Raw genomic sequence first — 27830 nt, forward strand, 5'->3', positions numbered from 1 at the left:
CATCACCAAGATAAAGTGAAGTTTCATCGTGTCCAACTGTGGCCCATCAGACCAATACAAGATTGGACTGCTTTACCACAGATTGGGCACAGATAGTCCACGTGAGTATTTGGAGTGATTACTCCAAATTTGTGTATCCTACATTTACTTTGTGCTATCTCAATTCTGCTTAGTTCATACAGCATAGCATCTTTTCTGATGTGGGTATGCCTGTTGTTCATGTTGCACATCTCCCATGATGCACAGTCAAATCCAAAGTTCTTGAGAAAAACCTTGACAGTATCCTTGTATCACTTCTGACCACCATGTGACCTCCTGTCCCATGTGAATTCTCCATAAAATAGTCTTTTCGGCAAGTATACATTTTTGCATTTGAACAATATGGCCAGCCCACTAGAGTTGTGCTCTCTGAAGCATAGTTTGAATGCTTGGCAGTTCAGCTCAAGCAAGGACTTCAGTGTCTGGTACCTTATCCTTTCAGGTGATCCTCAGAATCTTCCTAAGACAATTCAAGTGGAAGCAATTCAGTTTCCTGGCAAAGCTCTGGTAGACTGTCCATGTTTCACAAGCATATAGCAATGAAATCAGCACAATGGCTCTGTAGACCTTCAATTTGGTAGTTAGTCTAATACCTCTTCTCTCTCAAATTTTTCTTCAGAGCCTCCCAAAAAATAAGCTAGCTCTGGCAATACACGCATCGATTTCAACATCCCTGGAAAGTACACTACCAAGCTAAGTGAACTTATCTACACCATGTAAAACTTTTCCATTTGTTGTAACCAATGGTTCCACATATGGATGGTGTGGTGGTGGTTGATGGAGCACCTGTGTTTTCTTGGTCTTAATTATTAAGCCAAAATTAGTACAGGTACCAGAAAATTGACCCATACTTTTGAGTGGACAATCATCTGCAAACCAAAAATCATGCACCAACAATCCCTCCACTTTGGTCTTGGCTTGTAGCCTTTTCAATTTAAAGAACATACCATCAGTACGGTAGTTGACCTTGAAGCTGTGTTCATCCTCATTGAAAGGATTTGACAATATGGCTGAAAACATCATGCTAAAAAGCATGGGAGCAAGCACACAGCCCTGTTTCACTCCACTGGTGACTTGGCAGGCACAACAGCTTTGTCCATTATCCAGAACATGGGCAAACATGCCATCATGAAATTGATATACAATATTGATGAACTTCTCTGGGCAACCAAATTTTGATATAATTTTTCATAAGTCCTGATGACTAACAATGTCAAAGGCCTTGGTCACAACAAATGATGTGTACAGACCTCTATACTGTCTGGGCATGTCTCCTGGAGTTGTTGAGCAGCAAACACCATATCAACTGTTCCTCAACCCTTTCTGAAGCCACACTGGCTCTCAGGCATATGACCATCCTCCAATTGAAGGATCATTCTATTAAGGAGGACTCTAGCAAGAATTTTGCCAACAATGACTAAGAGAGAGACTCCCATGATTGTCAGAGGACAATCTATTCCCTTTACCTTTATAGAGATGGACAGTGGCAGCATCTTTGAACTCCTGGGGGATAGATAGTCTTCTCTTGCTGTATAACCTGGAAAATTCCAGTCAGCTTTTGTATGAACAGCGGTTCCCCTACCTTGTAAATCTCAGGTGGAACAGAATCAGCACCAGGTGCTTTGCCACATGAAAGGAGCCTAATGGCCCTCAAAACCTCTTCTTCAGTTGGAAGTTCAGCTAAGGAGAGATTGACTTCAACCTGAGGTAAATGGTCAATGGCCTCAGCATTGATTGATGATGGTCTGTTGAGAACACTATGAAAGTGTTCAGCCTATCTCTCTAGGATCATGTCCTTATCACTAATCAATGTGCCTCCATCAGCACTGAGTAGTTGTGATGCACCATAGATTTTTGGTCCATAAATGGCTTTCAGAAAATCATAAAAACACTTTGGATTGTTACTATCGTTATAAAACTGAACTTTATCTGCCTTCCTACTGAGCCAGGAATCCTGCATCTCTCTAAGTTTTGCTTGTACTTTCCTGTTGATGGAACTAAAGGTTGCCTTCTTAGAGGTGGATGAAGTTCTCCTGTGAAGTTCTCCTGTTCTCATTTTTCATTTAGCAACTTCTGAATTTCCACATCATTTTCATCAAACTAGTTTTGATGTTTACGAGTGTTCTGACTCAGATGAGCAAATGCAGTGCTGTATACCAAATCTCTGAAAGTTGCCTACTCTTTTCTGCTCCGCTGTTGCCAACTGTGTGCTGGCTTAGCTTTCCCTCCAAGTTAGCAACAAACTGTACACCTCAGAGAAGAGCTCTAATTTGTTGACATTAATTCTTCTGGTAGTCATTTTGCCTTGGGGCCAGCACTTTTGATGAACGTGAATATTTACCTTGGAAAGGATAAGTCTATGATCAGTCCAGTGCTCTGCACCACACATTGCCTTAATCACTCTCACATCTTTTCTGTCTCTTCTCCTTACAATCACATAGTCTATTAGATGCCAATGTTTGCTGCATGTGTGTATCCATGAAATTTTATTGCATTTAGGTAAATGGAAAACAGTGCTGGTGATGAGGTCACGTGATACACAAGTCTTCAGCAGTAAATGACCATTGCTGTTGCTATTTCCAACTTCATTTCTCCCTAGACTCCTTGCCAAGTCTGGTAGTCTGAGCCTACTCTAGCATTATAGTCACCCATAATTATAAGCTTGTCCTCTTTTGGCACATTGATGATAAGGGTCTCTAGGTCTTAGTGATGGGGAGTCTACAACGTCACAAAACAATTCTTTCCAATTTTCAATAGCTGAATATGTTGATTTTTTTGTTTACTTTGCATCAATTTTAAATCTACCTTTCTTCAAAGTCCACTTATTTCTTCTATTCTTTTTTAACCTCAATGGAATGCCTCCTCCTATGACATCATTTGTAAGAATTTTGCTAACTAGGTGCCACTCAGAATTTGGGAGAAAGAAAAAGGAAGATTGGTATATGTAATCTGATTTCCACTAAACTTGAGAAGAATGGAATTCTCAGAAAGGCTAAGTTGGATCCAATGCTTTAAAATTAGTCATGGAAAGTTATTTACACATCAAGAATGAAATTCTGAAGATAAAGGCACAAAGAGAAATAAATGCTAGAATCAGGAAGAAAATGGAACTTGTTACAAGGATAGATGTGGTTGCAACTGATTAGCAATTGTTAAGAGGATTAGGAGAGTTAAATATGAAAATGGGCTAATGCTGGTGAGGCAAACTGAGGAAAACAAAAACAAGATTTCCTTTTGTTTTTTCTTTTCTCTTTAGACTTAAAATGACAATGTCATTTTATCTCCCTTTCTACTGATTTTGAACCAAATGGTCTTTAATGTGTCCCGCTTCCAATTAATAGATTTTCTTACATAAGGATATTTTCTTATTACCCAATGCTACTCCATTCCATCTTCTACCTCATTAGAATTAATAGGATAAGGAAGAATATAGGTAGAAATAATATTTTACCTCATTTGACCTGTTAATAATTGCAATTAATTAGTAACTATATAACATTAATATAAAGGCAAAACAGGATTGTAAGACCTCCATTTCTACAACTTTCAGGCATTCACAGATAGGATTAAAAACCATATTTTATTTCCAAAATTTTTAAAGGGTATATTAAAAAACTTCTTTTACAATTATGCTCCTCCATGGGGCAAATTTCTCTCACTTTCAGTTTCCTATCATTTATTGTCTTCCCTTGTATGTAATGGATCTCCTTGATGGCAGCAGCATTATTTAGCACAGCAATAGATGGGTACAGAGGAGGAGCTTAATAAATGCTTCTTGACTAAATAATCTGTCATAAATTTGAAATGCCTAACCCTCTTTTTTTAAGATTTAAAAATATTTTTATATGTACAATGTGAGCACTTGAGGGAAAAAATAGAAATAGGAACTACAGAAGAAAAAAATGGAAAGGAAATTAATAGTTTAGTACAAGACATAAAAAAGTTTGCCCAAGCAATGTGTCCTTTAAAATTAGAATAAATGGCATGTTCGTCTGTGTGCTGGTCTGCTCACTCCCTGTTGCCCTGCCATGGCTGCCTACAAGCTGGTATTGATAAGGCATGGAGAGAGGGCCTGGGGCCTAGAGAACTGTTTCAGCTGCTGGTACGACACAGACCTGAGCCCTGACAGGCACAGGGAGGCCAAGTGCTGCGCAGTGCTGGCTATTAATTTGATATTTGTTTCACCTCTCTCCAGAAGAGAGCAATTCGGACCCTTTGGACAGTACAAGATACTATTGACCAGACGTGGTTGCCTGTAGTGAGGACTTGGCGCCTCAATGAGCGGCACTATGGAGGTCTGACAGGCCTCAACAAAGCAGAGACCGCTCCTAAGCATGGTGAGGCACAGGAGAAGATCTGGTGATGATCCTACGACATCCCACCACCTCCAATGGAGCCTGACCACCCCTTCTACAGCAACATCAGCAAGGACCATTGCTATGCAGCTCTGACTGAGGATCAGTGGCCTTCCTGTGAGAGCCTGAAAGACACCATTGCAGGGGCTCTACCTTTCTGGAATGAAGTAATTGTACCCCAGATCAAGGAAGGCAAATGTGTTCTGATTGCAGCCCATGGCAATAGTCTTTTAGGGATTGTCAAACATTTTGAAAGTCTGTCTGAAGAAGCGATCATGGAGCTGAATCTGCCCACTGGCATTCCCATTGTGTATCTGACAAGAATCTGAAGCCCATCAAGCTCATGCATTTCCTCAGGGATGAAGAGACTGTGCCGTGGAAGCCGTGGCAGCTCAAGGCAAGGCCAAGAAGTGAACACAGACTACCAGCACCTGCCAGCAGTAGCCAGGTCCTTCCCTTCTCACTGTCCCCACCACATCTCTCCCCTGCCTGCTCCACACACTGACCATCGCCCTAGGGATCACAACACATGGCAGCAGGTGGGGGACTGATGGTTCCTTTTCTCATTTCCTATCTATTTCAGACCAATTCTTTTCTCTCTTGTTGCCCTTCCCCTCAACCACATTAGTCAGAATGCCTCCTGGGTGGTTTGGCTCAGTTAGGACCTAGTTTGGGGTTAGGGTTGGGGACATAGTAAGAAGTGCAATGTGGGAAGTTGGAAGAAGCAATTAGTCCAATTATTCCTATGAGCCAGTCCTGCCAGTAAGGCAGCCCTCTCAGAGGCTATTGTAGGAAGTTGCCTATAACCTGGGTGGTCATTTAGCAAATCATCAAAGTCTAACGTCCTCCCTAATCCCAAGAAAAATGGATCTGGGAGGTTGAGATTATGTCCTAATGTTTACTTGTCACATTTACTTACAGAAAAAAAACCTTCTAGGCTGGTTATTAGTGACTTTTGAAATTAAAGTGTCCCACTTGGTAGTTATCAGAGAACTCAAGCCCAGTCAGAGAAGGAAAGAGTTCTTTGATTTCTAAGGGGTGGCTGAGTACATCCCATTGTGTGTTTTATAGCCCTGCTCTGTTCTGTGGCAGTGAAATGCCCCTAGATCATGTTGAAATATGTTCTCAGTGTCCCATTGTTTCCATCTTATGTCCAGCCACCTGGGTCCTCATCAGTTTTTAGCATAACTATACTAACCCTGCCCCCCTTTTTTTGTTGTTCATTATAATAAAGGAGTGATGTGCAATAAAAAATAAAAAAATAAAATAAAATTAGAATAAACTCCTTAGAAGTCAATTACTTCATGAGGCAACAAAAATATTAAAGAAGTCTAAAGTCTAAAAGATTGATGAAAATATAAAGCATCCCATAAAAAAATGACTGGATAATACAATGAGGAGGAAAACATTAATGATCATTGGACTACCTGAATGCCATGACCAAAAAAAAGAATTGAGACAACCTATTTCAAGAAATTCTAGTAGAAAAGTGTCCAGATGTCTTAGAACCAGAGGACTAAGTGAAAATAAAAAGAAACCATCAGTTATCCTCTTAAAGAAAGCCCAAAGTGAAAATTCCCAGAAATATCATAGCCAAAATTGATAAGTTTCCAAGTCAAGGAAGAAATATTGCAAGCAGATATGAAATACTGAGGAAGCACAGTGAAGACTACATTGAATTTAACACACCACTATGAAGGAATGGAAAACTTGAAATATGATATTCCAGAAGGCAAAGCATATGTGTTTATTGACAAGAATAACTTACCTAGAATTACCAAGAAAACTGAATATAATGCTATGGGGGGGGGGGAGGGGAAGCAGGTAGGTGTTAATAGATCTTTAATGAAATAAAAGGCTTCCAAATATTCCTGATAAAAAGACCAGAGTAGCAGAGAAACTTTTAAGTTCAAACACAGAAGTGAAGAGAAACATAAATGAGGAAATACAGAGTGCTAAAGAAGGATAAAGTGCCAAAACTTTTGTCCCCTAGAAACTCTATCATCATTAGAAGAAGTTCAATTAGATGAGGTCTTGGAGGTTCACTTATGTCTGGATGATCTTAAGGAAAGAATGGAAATGGAGGGGAAGGGAAACACATTGGGGACTGAAGAGGGGCAGGGAAAAGATAGTTGACATCTATACAAATAAATATAAAGAAGTGGGGGGAATTGGTTGACATTTCAATCTTACTCTTATCTGAACTTGTTAAGAGAAGAAAGAATATACAAAAATAAAAACCCATACAACTGGGTTCAGAAATACATTTCACTCAACAAGAAAATAGAAAGGAAAGAGGTGAGAAGGAGGATTACAGAGAGTGTAGTTTATAGAAGGGAGTAGTGCTGGCAAAATATTTACTTTTTGTATATATAAATATACAAATATTTAATATATATCATATTTGAGGTAACAAAGAATGGGGATATAAGAGTATATATAAATTGGGAAATGGATCAACAAGTTATAGATTACAAATGTGAGGAAATTCTATTGGACTATCCTGTCTTCATTATTATTAGCCATTCCAGAGGGTTAATGATAAAATATTTTATCCACCAACTGATAGACAGCTGGACTCAGAATGTAGAATAAGACAAAATTTTGGAGGACATATATAATATGGAAATGTGTTTTGACTGACTATATATGTTTGCAAAATTGTTTTTTTTTCCTTCTGTTCTCTTTGGGGATTGAGGAGTAGGGTGGAAAAGTGAGATGATGAAACATGGCTGAGTTAAAAAATCTATTTTTAAATAAATTAACTTATCTCCCTAGTCTTTTCTTCATTAGGTTACATAATCTCAAGTCATTCAAATTTTCTATCAATTTCTGTAATTCTCCTCCAAACCCTCTCTATCCTACATATCTCTTTTCAGGGTAAAATAAGTGAATTTTGGAACATTATAACTGTACATAAAAATTTAAACTTAGCAAAGAGATAAATAGAGAATATGATGTTTTGAAACTCTCACAAAAGCATACTCACTTAAATAGTTCCACTTATCAGCTATCAATATCTATTCATAACAATTATTTCAACAATGAACAAAAAAAAGTTGAAAGGATACTGATAATTAATGTTCAGAGAACAAGGTCCTCAATAGCATATCAATAATTAAAATAAGCTGATGGTGAACTAAGGCTCAGTTTTCAATCATTTTATTTCCATGAAAATTTCAGTCAAGTCCAAAAGCATATATATCAAGCAACAATTTTCAGTCACTGTGCGTTCACTGAAGGTACAAAGGGAAGCAAAGAACATTCCCTGATTCTCTATAGAGATATACTCACATGAGTATCCCTCAGTGAGGTTTTAACTGGAACAGAGTTCACTACACAAAAGGAGAAGCCCTTTACTTGGCATTTAACACATATTCCTTTAAGTATATACATATATTATATTTCAAAGCACTATGTTCTATTTCTCTGTCAATCTCTAGCTCCTAACACAGTGCCTCCTACGTAGCGCTTCAAATATGTTTGTTACTAAGAATGATGATGTTAACTCTGTCATTATTCACTCTCTGTGCATATATTTATGCATCCTGCCATCATGCTTGATGTTCAAAATGCAGCTTGTTATTCACTGTGACCCCTTTATCTTTCAAAGCTACTTTTGCGAATTTATTTGAGCATTTTCTTTGCCTCACATATACTCCTGAGCACATCTGGTTGATTTTCATTTCTTATTACTACCTCTCCAATTTATTAATTTCATATTTTACTAAGAATGTGTTAGTGGAAAACTGAACCATGTGCAGATTATCTAGGGCTGTGGGGCACTGCATTAACTGTGAGGATGCTTCAAAATAAGCTTTTTTACTGTAACCAGGATAAAGGGCAAGCTAAGTTATGAAAAGTCTAGCAGTGGTCAGGTCTAAAGAGGTGTCAGAAATCTGGATGGGACACAAAGCTATATAATCAGTGTATCTCATAAAATACTTCTCTTCATGATAAATGGACACACACGGACACACATATATATATATACGTAATAAGTGTAGTGGTTTAGCAGACATAAAACAATAACTATAAAATTGAATTTGAAATTATAATGACTGTGCTTTGCCTTGGCATAGAAATGAAAACATTTAACATTGCATAAATACACATGTATGTACATAAAACTATGTACATGTGTACAGCCAAACACTCAGTTGATGACATGGCCATCCTTTCTAGTTTTGGTTGAACCTTCCCTCATACCCCATGACTTACTGGAACCAGAGGGGAATTTTTAACACTCTTTGCCACTTTGGTGTTGCCTCTCACTTTAGAATGTAAGCTCCTTGAGGGTTGGACCTGTTAAACATTTTTTGGGTGGGGGTGGGGGGTATTATCAAGATTCAGGAGAATGCTTGATAAAGAGTTAATCGATTCCTCGTACTGTCACAGTCAGTCTACAGATGTGTGACTCAGCTTTATTGAACTACTTTGTTTTTTTCTTTTTTCAACCCTGTCACAAGGGATGGTTTGCTGCATTAGAGGAAGGATACACTTAAGTGTTGTGTATAAGTTAAAAACATCAAAAATGTGTTAAAGTAATTTAAAAGTCTTTTATCAGAAAAGGGAATTTAAAAACTATCCTTACCGTCCTATGCCAATGATAATTAGTGAGCAAGGGGTAAATAATTAGCTAGAGGATATAGTAGATTGCTGAACTTGGAGTCAAGAAGAACTAAATATGAATGACACCGCAGTCACTTCCTAGCTATGTGACCCTGAACAATATATTTAACATTTCTTACCCATAGTTTCTTCATCTATAAAATAGGGATAATAATACCACCTAATTCACATGGTTGTTGTGAGAATAAAATGACGTACTGTATATAGTGCTTTACAAAGCATAAAGTAAAGGTTAGTTATCATTATGAGAGAGGAGGCTTTTAGTTACATCTCAGTCACAAAAGTGTAATTTCCAAGTTCCCTAACACAAAGTTTCAGACAAGATTAGTGAAAGATGGTTGGTTTCCACAACCAGAAAATGGGAGATGAGACCACGTGGTGTACTACCGAGGTCTATAATGATAGCATTTGTGGCTGATTTCTGAATCTTGCTATCCACTTTCCATGATTAACTGTATTGACTTTCTACTTGTTTGTTGAGACCCCACAGGGTTAACATACTCAGCTCCTGAGGTACTCATTCATACTGATTTTCTTGCTATTGTGGGGTTTTTTCCTAGATGTTTAAGTTTTATCCTTCAAATTAGTCTGTTAATTCAAAACAAGAAGACTATTATTTGTGCTATTGTTGTTACTGATATTCCATTAAACATCTAGTGCAGAATTTTATAACATGACTATTTTTTGTCCCTGTAACTAGAACTAATAGATGTTCCAGGAACACAGAATTTCATTTATTACTTTAACTATCAAATTGGTTACCTTAGAGTGGCTTTACCTCCAAAAAGAAATAAAGCTTAGCAATCAGGAGTCAATCATTAAAAAAGGGTATGAATCTCCAGATTGCTGTAGCATATGATTCATTGACACTGAATTATGGTGTCATTATGGTCACATTAAACAATTGTTAAGGGGAAAAATAGTGGAAGGAAGATTGGTGGCTTCTTTGAACTGAAATTAGTTTGGAACAGTATTTGGTCTCTAGATTGTACCCTTCCTTCAATCCTTTGAGCTATCTAAATGGCATGGCATTCCTTTTACTGGTTCGTACTATAAACCATCTATGCCCTCTCACCCTGCTAGAATGTTTTTCCATTTCTATAAATCCTCCATAATGTATCCACCCACATGTACTGCTCCATTTGATTTTTTTAATATCTTACAAATTTCAGTGCAAAACACATCTTGCCTATTTTTAATGCTCATTCTTTCTATATAGCTAGCCTTCATCCTTTTCCAAACATACATATCCTTGATCATGCCTTTTATATCATCTATTGCACAAAAGTCATTGTTGGTGTGCCAAGAGGCATAATGGCAACCTAGTATTGTAGAGAATGTGCTGCCTTTGGATTAAAGACTCAATCCTACCTCCAATACTTTCCAATATGTGATCTTAGGGGGGGTACTAGACCTCTCAGTATAAATTGTATAGTATAGATATTTCCTCATCTGCAAAAAGGGGCTATTTACTGTGTTACCTTTCTCACAGAGCTTTTGGGATACAATATATCTAAATCATTTTTCAATCCTTAAAGTTCCATGTACACGCTAGTTATTATTAATGGCAATACTCTATAGCCACAGTGCATCTTTCCCTTGTCCTTAAGTAATTTGCAATGATAATTTTTTTGAGGTCTTGTTATTTTAAGATTCACAGTCATATGGCATAACCAGCAGAATATACTATATTATAGAACATTAGAAATTGTTTTCCTCACCTAGCTGGACTATGAATTGTGTTGTTCATTTACAACACAGATATTTTTTAACCTGAGTATCTATATTTGTCTGATATGTATCTAAATCACTATAAACTCCCAGTTTTTGGCAGAGTTTATTAAATAAAAAAATAAAGGTATGCTCCTGTATCGGGAACTATTATATATTGAGAGGAAAGTAAGAAAGGTTTTTTCTCCTCTGCATTCTCTAGCATTATTCCATTTCTGAACCTTGCTATCCAAAACTGATTCCTTTTGCTACCAGAACTCTCACTCTTCTAAGGATCTTATTGACAGAAGGAGTTTAAATAATGATTTAGGATTTCTGAGTAACAGCTCTAGGATTTTTAACTTTGCCAAAACTCACACATAAATAATGTGACAGCTACAGTTTCCAACGAGCATCTGTGATCGACAATGATAAAGTTGTAAAACATTTTCTGTAAGTTTTGTTACAAATCCAAATTGCCATAAAAGTCGCCATCAAATTCTTTGTCTTGCAACTATTTTCAAGGGGAAAAAATCCAGAAATTCAACTATTCAGGACAAAAGATTATTAAATAGAAGTACACTATCACATCCTGTCTATTCTCCTTAGATTCAGTTTGCAAGAGGAATTTATTCCATTTTTGAAGATGAAGTCTGGTAAGTGGCAATTTGTTCATTCTCCCAGTGGAAAGTTTTTAAAACATTTTGGGCTGGGCTAAAGAATATCCTTATTAACAATGATATACTTGCTGTGACAGTTATCAGCAATATTACTTTTTACCCAGTGGGTCTATAATACATAAGAAACTTCAGGTACATCCCCATGCCATTTGAAAGACACAGAAATGCCTTTCTTTGGCATAGAGTCTCAGACATAAGGATGAACCTCTTATTTATTCCTCCCTTCATGAGATTAAAAAATGGGGTTAGGCTATATAAAGATGGATTTTACTCATTGGATGTGTTTCCTTGACTGGACAATGCAAAACTGAAAACATTTGTAGGCTCTTTGTGAGTATGGTATATTACATTAGCTATGTGGATGCTTTCAATGAAGGGTTCTTGCTGTTCTCAGGATAAAAACATGTTAGGTTATTAAAATCCAGCTGTGCATGGCTAAATAATGTTAGGAATTTCTCAGGGAAAAAGTGATGGTGGGCACAAGAATTCAACTAACTATCCTTTGTAATGCTAGTTAGATTCTTTTCTCCAGACTACCTCTTGCTGAGGCAATTTTCCTTCCAACACAGGAAGGAGGAGGTGGTGAAACCAGATAAGGCCAAATTCAGAGAATAGTATGCTATTTAAAATGATGCACAAGCAACTGCTACTTGGGTGATGAGCCCTGTAAGGTTTATTTTATTGTCAACTAAGTTTTGTTAGTGCCTTTTATTTTTATGTCATAATCATTTCTGCATGTAAAACTCACAACAGCCCCAGAGTTGAACTCAACCTTTAAAATAATAAAAAGAAAGAGAAAAGTTAAGCAACATCTGATTAAGTGACCTCATATGACTATGAAGAAACTATTTTATTTCAATCATATGTCCCCACCTCTCTGCAGAGATGTGTTTCATTATTTCTTAAGACATAACTTAACATCAATTATTTGTTTTGCTTAAGTTTACCTGATCCCAGCCTTTTCACACAGATCCCAAAGCCCTTCCTTTATCCTACCCAATCCATGATTCCTTGGATTATCTTCTTACTCTCATTTATGTTCATTTTAACCTCTCCATGCTTTCTCTTTGTACTTTTATGTCATTGTACTCTTTCCCTTTTCCAGATTAAATAGGAGATACCAAATTTTCTCTTTCCTCTCCCTAGCAGCTATTCTTTTAATTTTGAGGGCATTAATATGTAAAACTCCATTTCTAATACATTCTGTTCTTTCCACTACTAGGATATATTAGATCTAATCATCCATTTATGGGCTTTATGTTTCCATGATCCTCTTGGGTTCTTTCTGTGACCCTCTTATTGGTTTGGTTTTATGAAGGACAAGAGCTCTACTCTCACTTCTACTTAGCCCTATCAGTTTTATTAAAGATCCTCCCATTACTTCCCTTAATCATAAGCCTTTTTTTTTTAAAAGAAAGACATATAATGTTTACATTTGTATTCAAAAACTGCAAATATCATTAGATAAATGCTAATGTAAATAGGCTTAAATAATCTCCCTGGCTCTGCAACATGAATAGCAGTAGACCAGAGGATGTGAGAAGACAGTATCAGGGAATTCAGCTATCATAGGCATTATGGTACCTAGGAAAGATGTCATAACAAGAGAGGCAGTTCATATAGAAGGAAGTGACACATAAGCATCATTAATATATTTGATAAATCAAAGGTCAGAGTTCAAGGCACCAGACTACTCAGAGGGAATAGCAAGGTTTAGGGTCTATGTAGATATGCTAGAAATGGAGTTCAGGGCCACAGCCTGGGCAAAAGCACAACAGCAGATATGGCGACCAAGTATAGAGATTGGAGCTGTTGTCAGAGAAACAGAGCAGTCAGAAGGCCAGAGACAGAAGCAGGAATTCAAATCTGAGTTAGGATTTTTTTTTTTTGAGGACTGTTTTTGAGAATTCAAATTCTCAAAATGGATGTGGAAAATGAATTACAGATTTAGAGGCAAGAAACAGAATCTCAAATCTCAGTAAATGTGGGATAGAGCAATAAAATGTGGGAATGAAGGAGAAGGACTACTGATCCTCTGTTCTGGTTTGAAGTAAACTTCTTGATGTAGACAAAAAGAGTGACTGCCCCCATGGTTACTCCCAACCCCCCAATGAGTGGAAGGAAGACAGAGCAGCAACACATACTGTTTCTGAGGGAATCCACAGACATCCTTTACCCCAACCATTCCTCATGGCTCAGTTGTCATCAGATACAGAAATTCTACTGCTTAATAGATTCTGATCTCTATATCCCTACCTCTACTAGAAGTATCCCAGAACTCTACTCCACCCTAACCCTTGAAGTCACTATTCTCTTGGTGTGGTGACATCTGCTCTGTCAATATTCCTCAAGATTCTCTGAGCATTCATCATCTGCCATGTTTCTTTCCCTGCCTAACAATGATCTGGCCTTTCTAATTGCCATGATTTGAACATAGATATGAACTCTCCTTTATGGGTTATCTCTCACAATTAGAATCTGAGTCCCTTGAGAATAAGGGATCCTTTCATTTTCTACTAATATTCCAGCATTTAGCAAATGTTTGGCATATAGTAAGAAATACTTTTCCATTCTGTGGAAGAAATGAAAGTTAGCATTATACAGCACATAATGTTTAATCCCTTAGAAAACCAAACCATAATTGTTCCCACACACACACTGTGTATTCATTTCATCACCTCACTCCTAAAGAGAAAAGATTTCCCATTGATGAAGTAACAGCACCTGATAACTTGGTTTGCTGTTAGATGGCTGTAAACGAAGTGTGGTCAACAAATGGACACTGCAGCTAATGGCCTACCTCAAATGACTTTTCCATAATACTATCAAGGGTGTCACAGCTAGAGTGAGGGATGAAGAGTGAGTGAGAAGGAGACAAGCATTGCACCCGTCTTCATATTTGACTTGATTTTAGAAAGCTCTAATCACAAGCACTTTAGACTCTGTTTCTAAGTTAAAACTTTTCCTGGACAGGAAAAATAGAAGGAACAACTTAAATCTAAGTAAATGCAAGCTGCAGGGCCAAAATGTGAACATCAATAGAGTATTTATGGGTATAGTTGAAACCAGTTAACAGAGACAGTGTTAATGGAGGAAATCTAGTTAAACATTTCTGTTTATGGGAACATTTCATTTTGCCCTTTGGATGTAATACAGAACAATCCAACTTAATGGGAGTTAATAATAAGAACATTCTCTCTTCCACAAGGGAGACTTTTAAAAGAAAACAGCAGTTTTTGATTCAAATAGTTTATGTAACAACAAAGCATTAGTATTGAAAGAAATATATACATAGACATGTATGTGGATATACATATATGTAGATATACACACATGTGTGCACACCTCTGTACTTTTATTTACAATTAAATTAATTCAGTAAATCATTGGTCTTCACACATCTTGTACATCATTAAGGTAAAGGGTATAAATGAGTCTTATATACTCAACTCTGATTAGATTAGCAAATATCATAATCATGGTCTCAGTTCCCTCTCATCTTTATTAATAGTTATCAAGCACCATGATTTTAAAAATTTATAATTCATGATTCAGTTTAGTTTGAAAATCATACACATACTCCTAAAACATCATCCTAGAGTTACTGAGAAAGACCAGCCTCTCTCCAACAAGGGAGTTGAAGCTGATAAAAACCTTCCTTATTCAGTTGCAATGACTTTGTTTTCATCTCCAGAAAAATCAGTTTCTGATACTTTGATATATCTATCTATATCTCCACCTCTGATTGGATAGCCATAGAACTATATGTATGCAGATATGATGTCTATACATGCCTATAACACATATGACAAAAGAACCTTCGGGGATCATTTGAAGCAGGGAAGGCATAGCCAAAGTTACAAAGAACTGAAGAATAAAATTTCCTTCCTCAATAATAATAGCAACCCACTCTTTAAAGCTATGATCTCCTTTACGAAAAGGATGCTTTTGTCTCCGTGGCATGTGTATTTTTCTATTAATTGCTGCTTAACTAAGCTACAGATATTTTACTCCTACAATTCTACCTCCTAAGTAGAATTCTACCTCCTCTATCCTTTTAATCATTTTTTGTTGTTGCTCTGTAAATGGTCTCTGATTTATCTTTAGAATTCTGATGCTGAGGTAGCTTAAAATGAATGTAATATTTCAGAGACAGGTTCAGAAGACTTATTGGAAAAGGCAATGTCTCCCTTCTCCTGAACTATTTCTACCAAGGATTAATAGTATGAAATTTTCCAAGTTGATTCTCAGTAACCATTCCATTTCCTCCTCTCTTTTTTACCTCTCTAGATTCATATCTGTTATATTCCCTTTATCTGTGAGGTTTAAAAACATCTTCCTCCCTCCCCTCAAAGCACTGTCTACAGATCTCATTGAAAGGCTGATTACTTTCCTTCCCAGATGATTAATAAAGATGTAAGAAAGAGTTATTGTTAAATAAAACAAACACTTAAAACTGCAGTTTAGGGAACTTATACGGTCATTTAAAGATGACTCAAACCCAGACTTAACTCTATTACTTGGTAGTCAAATAAATCTTAGGTACTAGATCATTCTCAATGGTTTTAGGTCTATCTTGCAAGTAATAATTTTACTATTCTAAGATTAAAGCGCCAAGTGTTACCCTCAAATGATCATTTCTTTTGTTCGGTTTTAAAACACTTAATATTTCCAGTTGTTAGAAAAATGAGTTTTTCTTCAGAAGTTTTGTAGCAGAAAATAAAGTACATGGTTCAAAGTGATTTTGATGCTTACCATTTAGCCATTTAGAGTTGTACTGTGCAGTGCGCAGAGGAGGGAGGACCCCAAGGCTTCGATAAATGGCAGGATCTCTTCCTGGGAAATCCATAGCTGTGGCAGCATACAATTCCCCACCAGAAGTAAGCAGGGCTGTGGAGTTATGTTGGGGGCTATAAGGACACCGAGCCATACCACTGATCTGATCATGTATCTCAGTCAGGTTACTTAACTACAAGTGAGAAGAGAGAAATAAATAATTCCTCAGGGCAGAACCCCTTTGATGAGGATCCATGCATTCTCAATGCATCATAGATCAACAAGTCAAAGGTCTTCCCCTGGTGCTATCAATAAACCAGAATGACCACCATCACACTGTTGTCTGTCATTCCTATTTCCATTCTAGTACACTTTTACTGATATCATTTACAAAATTCCTACTACAGAAGTCATGATTGACAATAAGTGCAGTCTTATACAAACCATGCATCTGTTTGTCGCACTTTTTTCTTACTAATAATTTTTATTCTTCCAAAATCATGAAGTTCCATATTTTCTAGTCATAAATTTTCATCAACAGATTATCAAAAATAAAGAGGACATTTTTGGGGGGGAGGAGAAGGAAAGGGGGCATTTTAGAATCATTGGCACTGCGTGATTTCCCAAATTTAATCCAAGATTATATGCACATTTATTTGAATTTTTCTATGTATACATGTACATTATGTATGACATAACAAAGTACTATACTTCTAAGTGCATATTACTATGTTGACAAAATGTATTTTTCACCCACTTCATTTTTCTAGTATTTATGTAGAGACCAATCTCTTTCATATTAGTGGGGGTTTAGTTGAAGAAGCTTTGAAGGGCCTGAGAATTCACATACTAAAAATCTTATGTAAAAAGAAACATGTAGAGACTCATCATCAATAGGTCAACTTTTTTTTGTTTAGATTCCAAACAAGATATCTTTGAAGACTATGACACACACCTTAGTTGAGCATTTTACCCCCATTTTATACTGCGCTTTATACCAGTATTCTCCAGGTAACTGCACAAACTTATTTCCACTTTCACAGTAATATATCATTTTTCCTAGATATGGGAGACATTTTTTGAGGAGAAACTTTAAGGATTTATATACATTTATAAAAGACTTTTATTTAAAATAGCATTAAAATTAATACAACTAAATTGATTAACCATTTCCATTCAAATTAATTAATTTCATTGCAAATAGCTTTTCAATCAACTTGTCTTAACCTTCATTAACGTTGTTTTTCAATTCATTCACACTCACCTTTATTCTTCATGATCATACTACTTACTATAATTTTTTTGATTCTGCTTTTGGTAACACTTTGCATTATTTCATACATATCGATCTGCTTTTTTGAGCATATCTCCTACCTACTCATTCTAATTGTATCTTAGTATTCACTGTGTTGATGTATATGCCAATATTTAACTACTCTTTGCTTTTGCACATTGAAGCCATTTCAAAAAAAGATTTCATTATGGTGCAATGAAAATCATTGTATAAATTGTTCTTTTTGTTGTTATTTTGATAACACCTTCATGACATGTTAATAATGGAATTATTTTATGAATGGATATGATTCATTAAAATACTTTTACAATCAATAAAAAATAGAAAAGAATCTGATATTCTCTATTCCTCACAGCTGACAAAATTATGTCCTACTCTAGAAAATCTATTTTAAACGTTGATAGTTGTCTTTTATTTTCATCGATGATACCCTTGATGTGTAAATAGACCACTCTAATAAATACTTTATAGAGCCAGGCAAGGAAACAATAGTTTAGTTACTATCAGTGGCTTCTAGGTTAATAATTGTGGGTATTTTTTTACGTACTATATGTGTACTTTTATGTCCCTTTGGAATCTTCTTTTCTCTGGGATATCTTGAAAATCAATCCCTGAAGTTGTTGAAAATTGTGTTGTTTGCAACACTTCCTTATTTATTTTCCCCAAGGTCAGCTACTCTTCTTAATTCTATCCTTTTAATTGATACTTCCTCACATAACATTTTTAGGTACAGGTAGCATCAAAGAGTACAAAAGAATGGTTCTAATATTATCACTGATGAAGATATATCCTTATGGAAATGAGAATAGGGTTAATCCATTGTGCTTCTTGGGTAGCTAGTTTATACAGTGGATAGAGCACCAGGAGTCAGGAATATTCATCTTCCTGAGTTCAAATCTGGCTTCAGACAATTATCAGCCATGTGACGCTGGAAAAGTCACCTATCCCTGTTTGTCCCACTTTCCTCATCTGTAAAATGAAATGGAGAAGAAAAAGGCAAGCCACTCAAGTATTCTGTCAAGAAATCCCCAAATGTGGTCACAAAGAGGTGGACACAATTGAAATGACTGAACAACAACAAAAACTGTACTAATAGTTTCAACTACAAACCTCTGGGCCATCTGACTTAGATCCATCTCATTGGAAAGCTCTTTGGAGGACTCTTCCTATTAACTGATTTTTTTAGGTCAAACCTGCTCTTAGCCTTCTACAATGCTTTACAAATTAACTTGTATGTATGTATATATGTATGTATGTATGTATGTATGTATGTATGTAGCCCTCACCTTCCATATATCATTCATTTGGCAAGGAATTCTCTTAAAAGCCATTCATAAAACAGAGAAATGAGTTATATTACATTGCACATACATAGTTAATATATAACTGTTTTAATTTTATTTCCCTTTGATAAAGAAAATCACTTGCTTAGATATTTTAAAGATATAAAAGTCATATAAATAATTATTGCAGTTTTGTTAAAAGAATCTAACATATTGGGATTTTTTTTACAAATTCAGTCAAATTGTTTATGTATTTCTATCATTCCATGTTAAAATTTAGGCATTCATCATATATACTAAGTTTTCTCAACCTTTGGATATAGATCTTATAAGAGAATACAAAGCTACTAAAAGGAGACAAAGAACCTACTTCCATTGCAGGAATTTTCTTTCTCATTTTTTTTACTTTTCTCTAAATATATTAATAATGCAAATACTGTCATATGGAGAAGATAGGTGTTGTGGATTTTTTTACATTAAAATAATGTCACCATACTTTAAAAGGCTGGAAACACCTTACGTAAAACAATGATTCTTTTTCATGTATGTTAAGTTTTCAATTTTATATTTTAAAAGTTCATTTTTCTTTGTTTGAAACCATTATTTTGTGGGAAAAAAAAATGAGTACATACCGTTCGATTGGTGCAAATTGGTGTAAAAGCATTGGTTCCACAAGTGAAGAGTCGGTCACCCCCCACCAGCAGTACACGAATATAATTTTGACATTCATCCTGAAAAATTCAAATTTAGGCAACATATTTAACAATGTTTAAGGAGAATAGCATTGAATGTTTGACATGTTTTCTCTGGCTTATAAATTAAAAGAAGTTTGACCTCTGAAAAACTTATCAGTTATCAGGGGGGATTTATATGTGATGTATATATGTACTATGAAAATACAATAATACATTTGCATATACTTATATATATTTGAGAGACAGAGACAGAGAATTAGAATTCAGAGTAATGGAGGCAGCATGGTATTATGAGAAAAAAACAACAAAAAACAGCACAAATCTAGGATGTTTAGATTCAAAGGTGTTGGGTTCAAATCCCAACTTGTCAAGTAACTGCTTGTGAGATCTTGGGCAAGCCACTTAACTCCACAGGACCACTGTGTTTCTTCATCTGTAAAAGTGTGGCTGGATTAGATGTTCTCTGAGGTCTTTTCTTCCTGGTTCAAGATCTATTATTCTATGATACAACTAGCACATTAAAAAAAATCCCCACTAAATTGCATTATTGAGAAATGTGTCCTTTAAGTTAAGAAAAAAATACACCTAGTATATAGTTTTGTGAGTAATTAAGTACTGGGAAATATTCCCTGATGACTATCAAATATACTTTATTTCAAGTGAATGGACAGGTTTGAATGGAGAACTTCTGCATGTGAAGCATAATATAGATGTGTGAAAGTTCTAGCATTTCATAGGTATACAATTATTGCAAAGTCCCTTTGCCACTCCTCATTCTTCTTGCCTTTTGCAGCACTTGATACTATTGACCACACTCTTCCCATAGATAAGAACTCCACAAGACTTGTTTCTTTATTCTTTCCCCATTTGACTATTCCTCCTCAGTCTTCTTTGCTAGTTTTATCATTTATGTTTAATCAATATTTCTAATGTACCAGGAACTATGCCAAGCATTGGGGATACCTTTAAAAAAGACAAATACAGTCTCTACCCTTAAGATGCTCATATTCTAAAGGAGTTTGTACATACAACAAATATACATAATAAATGGAAGGTAATTTCAGAGGGTGGGCAGGTAGAGGACTACCATTGTATCCTTCAGTAGGTAAGATTTCAACCGAGTCTTGAAAGTAGCCAAGGAGAATAAGAGGTGGATGTGAATAAGGAGATTATTCCATAAATGGGGGATAGTCCTTACTAAGGTAGCATGTATATCCCAAGAAAGTCCTGAGTCTTCTTTCTATATACAACCTTTCTTAGAGATCCTATTCATTCTCATTGCTATACTAATAATCTCTTCATGAGTCCCATATTTACATATCCACACTTTTTTAATCACCTGCTGCATAGAGGACATACTGACCTGACTACCCTCTAGATATATCAAATTTAACATGTCAAGATATCTCATTATTTTTTTCCTTTAAAATTCAGCCTTCCTAACTTCTATTTTTCTATTCTGGGCATTATCCTGCTCCTAGATTCACAGGTCCATAATCTCAGAACTATTACTCTGCCTCAACACGTAGCCAATCAGTTGCCAAGTCTTATCAATTGTACCTCCACTAAGACTCTTTATCTGTCTCTTTCATACAACTGCCACCCAAGTTCAGGTGTTCATCACCTCTTATCCAGAACATGACAGCATAGTCATAATTGGTCTTCTTGCCTTAGGACACTCTCCTTCATAACCTGTCATCTCATTGGCACATTGTTATTGCCTAAAGTGCAAGTATCACCATGCTCAGTAAGTTTTTTATTGACCCTAGAACAAAATACAAACATCTCTGCTTAGTATCTAAAGATATTCACAATCTAAGGCCAATGTGTCTAGGCTTCTTGTGTATTGCCTCACCTTTCACGCTGTATATGGTCAAGCTAAACTGGTCTGATAGCCAACCCTCTAGTTCCTCAAATACAGCATTCCAGCTTTCATTTCGGTGTTTTTGTATATGTTGCTCCTCATGCCTGAAATACACTTCGTCCTTACTCTGCCTCTTAAATACTGCAGCATCCTCTAAAGTGAAGCTCAAAAGCTATCTCCTACATGAAGCTACTTAAGTACTTCTAGATGCTATTTCTACCTCCAAAAAAATTACTTCATCTTTACTTTGCATAAATTTTTCAAGAACTTCTATGTATGCCTATTATTTTCACCAGTATCTTATAAGTTCCCTGAAGTAAGAATTTTGTTTTTCTCTTTGTTTCCCTACCACCTTGAAAGGTGCTTGATAAAATGTGCTTTCTGATTTGTTTCTTGCTTCATTGATTGACACAAAATGGCTAGCACAGTCTCAGAAACATGTATTATTAAGCACTGCAGCAACAGATAACTTTGCAACTTCCTGTGGCTCTAGGAGTTAGATGATTGCTTCTACAGGCCAAAAACAAAACAAAACACAAAAATCCTATCTCGTATATTTTTCTTATATGCAGAGTCAAACAGAATACAATGCGATTAGTATGATGAAAAAAAGAACCAACAACTTTCCAGAAATATCTTTGCAATATAGAATGTTATAATAGTTTGAATAAAACACTTTCATAAAATATTTCAAGTGAATGTGATGCAATGATTCTTTTGAGCAAATCCAGAATTTTCCCTCATCAAAAATGTTTGTTTCCTATAAGACAGTCTCTACCTCTGATTTTATAGCTAAAAGATTTGCTTTAGGCATATATAGCATATCAAACTATTCCTTCCACTGCAGTATGAATAGATAAAAATAGATGGACTGAACACTGGGGAATTGAGGTTTGATATGCAGAAAACTATATTGTCCCATAAATGGTGAGGATTAATACTGGGAAACCTAAGAGAAGAAAAGCAGGAAAATGCTGGAATGCGTGTGTGTGTGTGTGTGTGTTTTAAAGGATATTAGATGAAAAGCTATGGACAAAAATTATTATACAAGATAAGAAAACTATTAACAACCATACAGAAAAATGTTCCAGATTACTCGTAAGAGTAGTAAAAATTAAAGCAACTCTGAGGTTTTCTCTCACATCCATTAATGTTGAAAAGATGATAAAAGAGAAAAATAGTAAATGGTAGATGGTCTAAAGGAAGATATACATAGTAATATACAGCTAGAACGGTTATGAAATGAAATGATACAACCGTTCTTCAAGACTGCTTGAAATCGTAACCATTCATAACCTTGAATCAGTTCCACCTCTGAAATATTTCTTGAATTCTTTTTCTTCCTATCCATTCTTTCTGCTACCATCATGGTCAAATTCCGCATCTCTTTACTCGAATTTTGTAGTTTTTTTCTTGCCACTTTTCTCAACCTTCATTGTTTTCCCCTTAAGCTATCCTACATACTGTCAGATAAATTATCCTATTCTATAAGTTTGATTATATTGATCCTCTGCTAAACAAAAAAACCTAATAAACAAAAGAAAAAAAAAAACCTTTAATGACTCCTTCTTGCTTAATCATTAAGTTCTAAATCCTTTACTCTGGCCTTAAAGTTACTCTACAACCTCACTCAACCTACTTTTCCAGTTGGATTTCATACCATTCTCTTTCTTATATGCTGTACTCTAGCCAAATTGTAGTAAGCAACATTCCAAACATAAAACCCACACTTCCCTCCATCCATTCCATTAACTATGCCATGACACTGACCTGGAATGCTCTCCCTTCATCTCTACAAACTGAATCCAACCCATTCTTCATGACCTTTCCAAAGGCAACCTCCTCCATAAGTCCTCTTAGGAACTTGTCATATTCTATTTTGTATTATATCTAGAAGTTCAAAATCTTACCTGTCTTACTTGCTCTTTGTGGGCAGGACTATTCCTTATTTTTCACTGTATTTCTTTTAGAACATATTGTATATCTTTTAATGACTACATACTTGTTTATTGATTTTACTTAATTCACAAACATCACTTTCATTGTTTGCAGCCTCACTCAAATGTTATTTCATCTGTCTAAAAATTTCTATTTTTCTCCTATGCAATTTTGTTTCTCACTTTTAGTAGTCCTCCTGAAAATGCAACCAGAGACTTTTTAATGAATTTTAATTTCCTAATAAATCTCAGGACAATTTTATATACACTAATTTGACTTTTAACTATACGAGTTTGTTGATAATGAGAGCCGCTTATCTACATTTCTATATACAATTTGATGTTAAAATGTATTACCCATGTATTACCCAGATTCTGCAGGAAAACCAACTTGCCTTTCACTATGTAGCAATTTTTATGTGAATAAAGACAGCTCAAATGGAGCTGCTGAGTCATTTGAAGTGATTTTTGATATGGTATGGCATTTTGCTCCTAATGCCCACTTGGTCAAAAGGACATAAGATCATGTCTACTTAATAAAAGAGAAATGTTTTAAGGTTATGATTCCCTAATTTTTTTTGTCTTACAGAACATTACAGAACATCATCAGAGACTAGTCTTAGAACTGGAAGTGACCTCCTTGGTCATCCAGTTTTTTAAATCTACGGATGAGAACAATGAGGCTCACAGAAGTGATGTAGCTTGACCAAGTTCACAAGGGAATTAGGTGGCAAATCCAAGAAATAAAATCCAAATTTTTTCTGATTCCAAATCCATATTTTTTTCCACTGTACCATACTATTTCAAACTGATTTGTTCTGCCTGATCAAAGACTCAAGATTCACTATACATGAGTCAAAGAGTTACAGTGCTTGGCAAACTTGGAGAATTCCCTCTGATATTTTTCTCATTTTTAAAATAACATTAGTGAAGATGACGTCTAAGGACCCTGAAGGACCTAATAGGCTCCTTGCACTCCTGTTTATGAGTCTATGTTTTGCAAATTTGGGGGATCTCCTAGCTCCCTTTCACATTTTCCTCACCTTCAAAATAGTAAGATGGATGGTGGTGACTCCCAAGGATCCTGATGGACCTCATATGCTCTATGTACACTTATGCTTATGGGTCTATGCGCTGAAGCTGTTTTGGAGAGGAGAGACTGGTGAAAAGACCTTTGTAGGGGGCCTATTTAGACAGTGAACAAATTTATTTAAATTAGATACTATGCACACTGCTATTTTTTCTAATCCTAAAATAATGAAACTTGAAAGTACATTTACAGGATATCTGAAGTAGGCACATATGTGATGTATGCCCTATGTATATGGCAAATTTCTTGCTTCAAAACAAGTGAATGAGCTTTGAGAATATGATCTTTTCTGACTTGCCTGTCTCCCTCCCTTAGGCCATATTCTACTATTGCTTTACGCAAAAGAAAAAAGAAAAGAAAAAAAAATATGCTTCCCATCATCAAACATTCACAAACAGTACTCCATAGATTTTGAACTAAAGAGGCCTTTGAGATTTATTATTCTTATTATTAATTATTTCCTAACAATTTTCCTAACCCCCTTATTTTACAAATTAGGAAAATGAGACCACAAAAATTTGCATGTCTTGCCCCAAATCAAACAGATAATAAGTGACAGAGCTGGTATTCATATCCAGTTCCTATAGTTAAAATTGAATGTTGCCTTCACTGTACTTGCCCTACCACTGTCCATCATTCAAATCTTTACACAGTACAGATGATTTAGTTGCAAATTACACAGTAGTTCTGTCTGGGTGTGTTTTACCTAACAACTTCTCAAGAAGTATTTCCTTTGTTTCATTCCTCCTACTTTCTGAGGATTAAAATTCTGTTTTCTCCCTTAATACAAGATCATTGCTTGATAGTTTAGATAATTCAGTCAAAAGATTAACAACCTTTGCCAGGCACCTCTGTGACCTCATGGAAACTATTGTACAGCTCTGGGTCTCTGCTTCCCCTTCAGACAAATCAGTGATGCTACAATCCTTATCTACCATATGGAATTGTTAGGTCAAAATGAGATAATAGATACAAGAATGCTTTGAAGGGTAGAAAGTAATACATGAGTATAAGGCACTCATTTTATCTTTGGGCCAGTTAACACTGAATTTTGTTAACATTTTTAATATGTCATACACAACTTAATGTGTCATAAACAGAATAAAGGGAATGGAATTTATAGGATCAGATCAGGTTTTAGATAATCAGCTTAAAATGATATTTACATATAGATGTTTGATCATCCCTAGAAACTTTTTTGGATAATCACTAAATTAAATAAGACAAAACAGAATAAAATTACATTGTGGCAAGTCTTTGATTCATGAATCTGGGTATTTTTTCTTTTAGCTACAGATTGTGAAAATCAATGAATAATGCTAAATCATTCACTGTCTTTCAAGAATCAGTGAAAATCTTTATGAAAACTCTTTAAGTCAAACAGAAATAAAAGTTCGGGAAGAAGGTTGTCAGTGTTACTATCCTCTTAGAAGAAAGAAAAGAAGCATTTATTATGTATCTACTATGTACCAGGCATTGTTGAGCCCTTTAAAATATCTCATCTGCTCCTTGCAACAACTCTAGGAAGTAGATACTATGATTATCCCCATTTTACAGTTGAGGAAACTGAGTCAGAAGTGAAGTGACTTGCTAAGGGTCATGTAGTTAAAAAGTATCTCAGGCTAAATTTTAACTCTAGTCTTCCTCACTCCAGGCCCATATTAAAGTTAAGATTTTTTTTTCTTGACCAACTAATTTGAATTTTTAAATGGTAATAAATGAAATGAAATGGTCCACTTTATCATGGAGTTTATTGAAGGAAGAAAGCATATACATGCAACAGGAAGTTTGTTACACTCATTACACACACTCAAGCAAATTCAGGAATGTTTCATGTAGGACAAACAAGTGGGCTCTGACCAGATGCCCCTTTGAGTTTTTCTGTTTCACCGCACTAGGCCCCATTCCAACATTTTTCTGTGCTAAAAAACCTGCCATGTGTGCCAGCACCAAGTACCCACTCCTGACACTCAAGGAATCTCTGTGCCTTTTTATTTATCTGACATTCTTCACATTCATAAGTCTTGCTTTTTCTCTTTCTCCCATATTCTTTAAATCGTTCTTTGTTGCTTACATATTGGCACAATTGGGCAACATAAGTAAAAATAGAACAATAATATCTAGAAGTTTGAGCAAAGTTTTAAAGAAAATTCAAATTTTTTTCTTCCCTTGAAGCCTAAGGAAATATTCCTTCCCTCACCTACACTCCACCCATGACTATTATACTTTATGCCTTTTAAGTCAGACTTTTGTCACTAAAAAAATATATATACATATGTATGTATGTATGTATGTACATATGTATATATATGTATATATATATACATATATATAGAGAGAGAGAGAGAGAGAAAGGGAGAGGGAGAGGGAGAGGGAGAGAGAGAGGGAGAGAGAGAGAGAGAGAGAGAGAGAGAGCGCTAGTATCAAAGTGTTTTCTTGCCCAACTCAGTCAAGCTGTCACTGAGTTCCCTGACTGGCTCAGGGGGTGGTCCCAAACAAATCATATGCTTGCTTCTTCCTTTTCACAAAGGCAATGCAGTTTTCAACAGCTGCCTACCTGACAATGCTGTATAAGTTAACGTCTTAACAGTTTCATAGGCTTATACAATATGGCTCCTATCGAGGCAGTAGAAATAATCACTGCCTTGCCTGCTGCTCACTATTTACCACCTACTGGAACACCCTACAAGGCTATCTACAGTGTCAAGTATATAGATTCAGTTACATGCCAGGGTACAAGTGCATTTCCATTCTACACAATTCTGTTGCACAAAATTCCATTTCATGTAATTAAAAGGAATTTCTTTGGAAAGTTATCACAAAATTTCATCTGTTAGTATGAGTAAATATACAGATTCATGCTGCCTCAATTGTATCTCTATATGGCATTCTGACACAGTATGCAGTTATAGATAGAGTACCGGGCTTGGAGTGAAGAAGACTTGAGCACAAATCCAATCTGATGGGGTGGGGTGGGGTCACTAGTGGGGTGACCTTAGTAAGTTGCTTAACTGCTATATTCATTAGGCAAGAGTCAGAAAGAGGTTATGATCTGACTGGGTAGAAGGAATTCCCTACCGTTATAAAAATCGCTAATCCAAATACACTCAAGTATACACTACACAGAATAAAAGTAGATTCTGAAGACTACATGTCCAATGTATATTTATATGCACATTTTCATAAAAATATGTGTATTAGTCGATTAGATATTGGTTGATTAATTAGTGGATTAGTCCCATCTGACTCTTCATCACCCCTTTTTGGTATTTTGTTGGCATAGATAAAGGTAAAAGAAATGGTTTGCCACTTCCTTCTCCAGATAATTTTACAGGTGAGGAAACTGAGGCCAACAGGGTTAAGCGACTATATTTTATATGCAATTATATTTTATATGTAATTATATTTTATATTATTTATATATGTGTGCATAATGTTTTTGTGTGTATATGCGTATGTGTATACACAAAATAAA

The 27830-nt window shown here is 35.7% G+C and overlaps 1 protein-coding gene and 1 pseudogene across 3 annotated transcripts in view; one reads left to right on the forward strand and one right to left on the reverse strand.

Annotated features, from left to right (window-relative positions):
• Positions 1-27830, reverse strand: part of SEMA5A (semaphorin 5A) — a 660701-nt gene that overhangs the window by 261284 nt on the left and 371587 nt on the right. For all 3 annotated transcript variants that reach the window (XM_072605411.1, XM_072605412.1, XM_072605414.1), the window contains exons 7-8: positions 19402-19500; positions 16172-16385 (exon numbers count right to left, since the gene is read on the reverse strand). In XM_072605411.1, coding sequence (XP_072461512.1) covers positions 16172-16385; positions 19402-19500 — 313 coding nt within the window. The remainder of the gene's footprint in view (positions 1-16171; positions 16386-19401; positions 19501-27830) is intronic.
• LOC140501608 (phosphoglycerate mutase 1-like) lies at positions 4068-4808 on the forward strand (annotated as a pseudogene).

Source organism: Notamacropus eugenii, chromosome 4 (genome assembly GCF_028372415.1).
Source record: "Notamacropus eugenii isolate mMacEug1 chromosome 4, mMacEug1.pri_v2, whole genome shotgun sequence".
Classification (NCBI taxonomy): Eukaryota; Metazoa; Chordata; class Mammalia; order Diprotodontia; family Macropodidae; genus Notamacropus; species Notamacropus eugenii.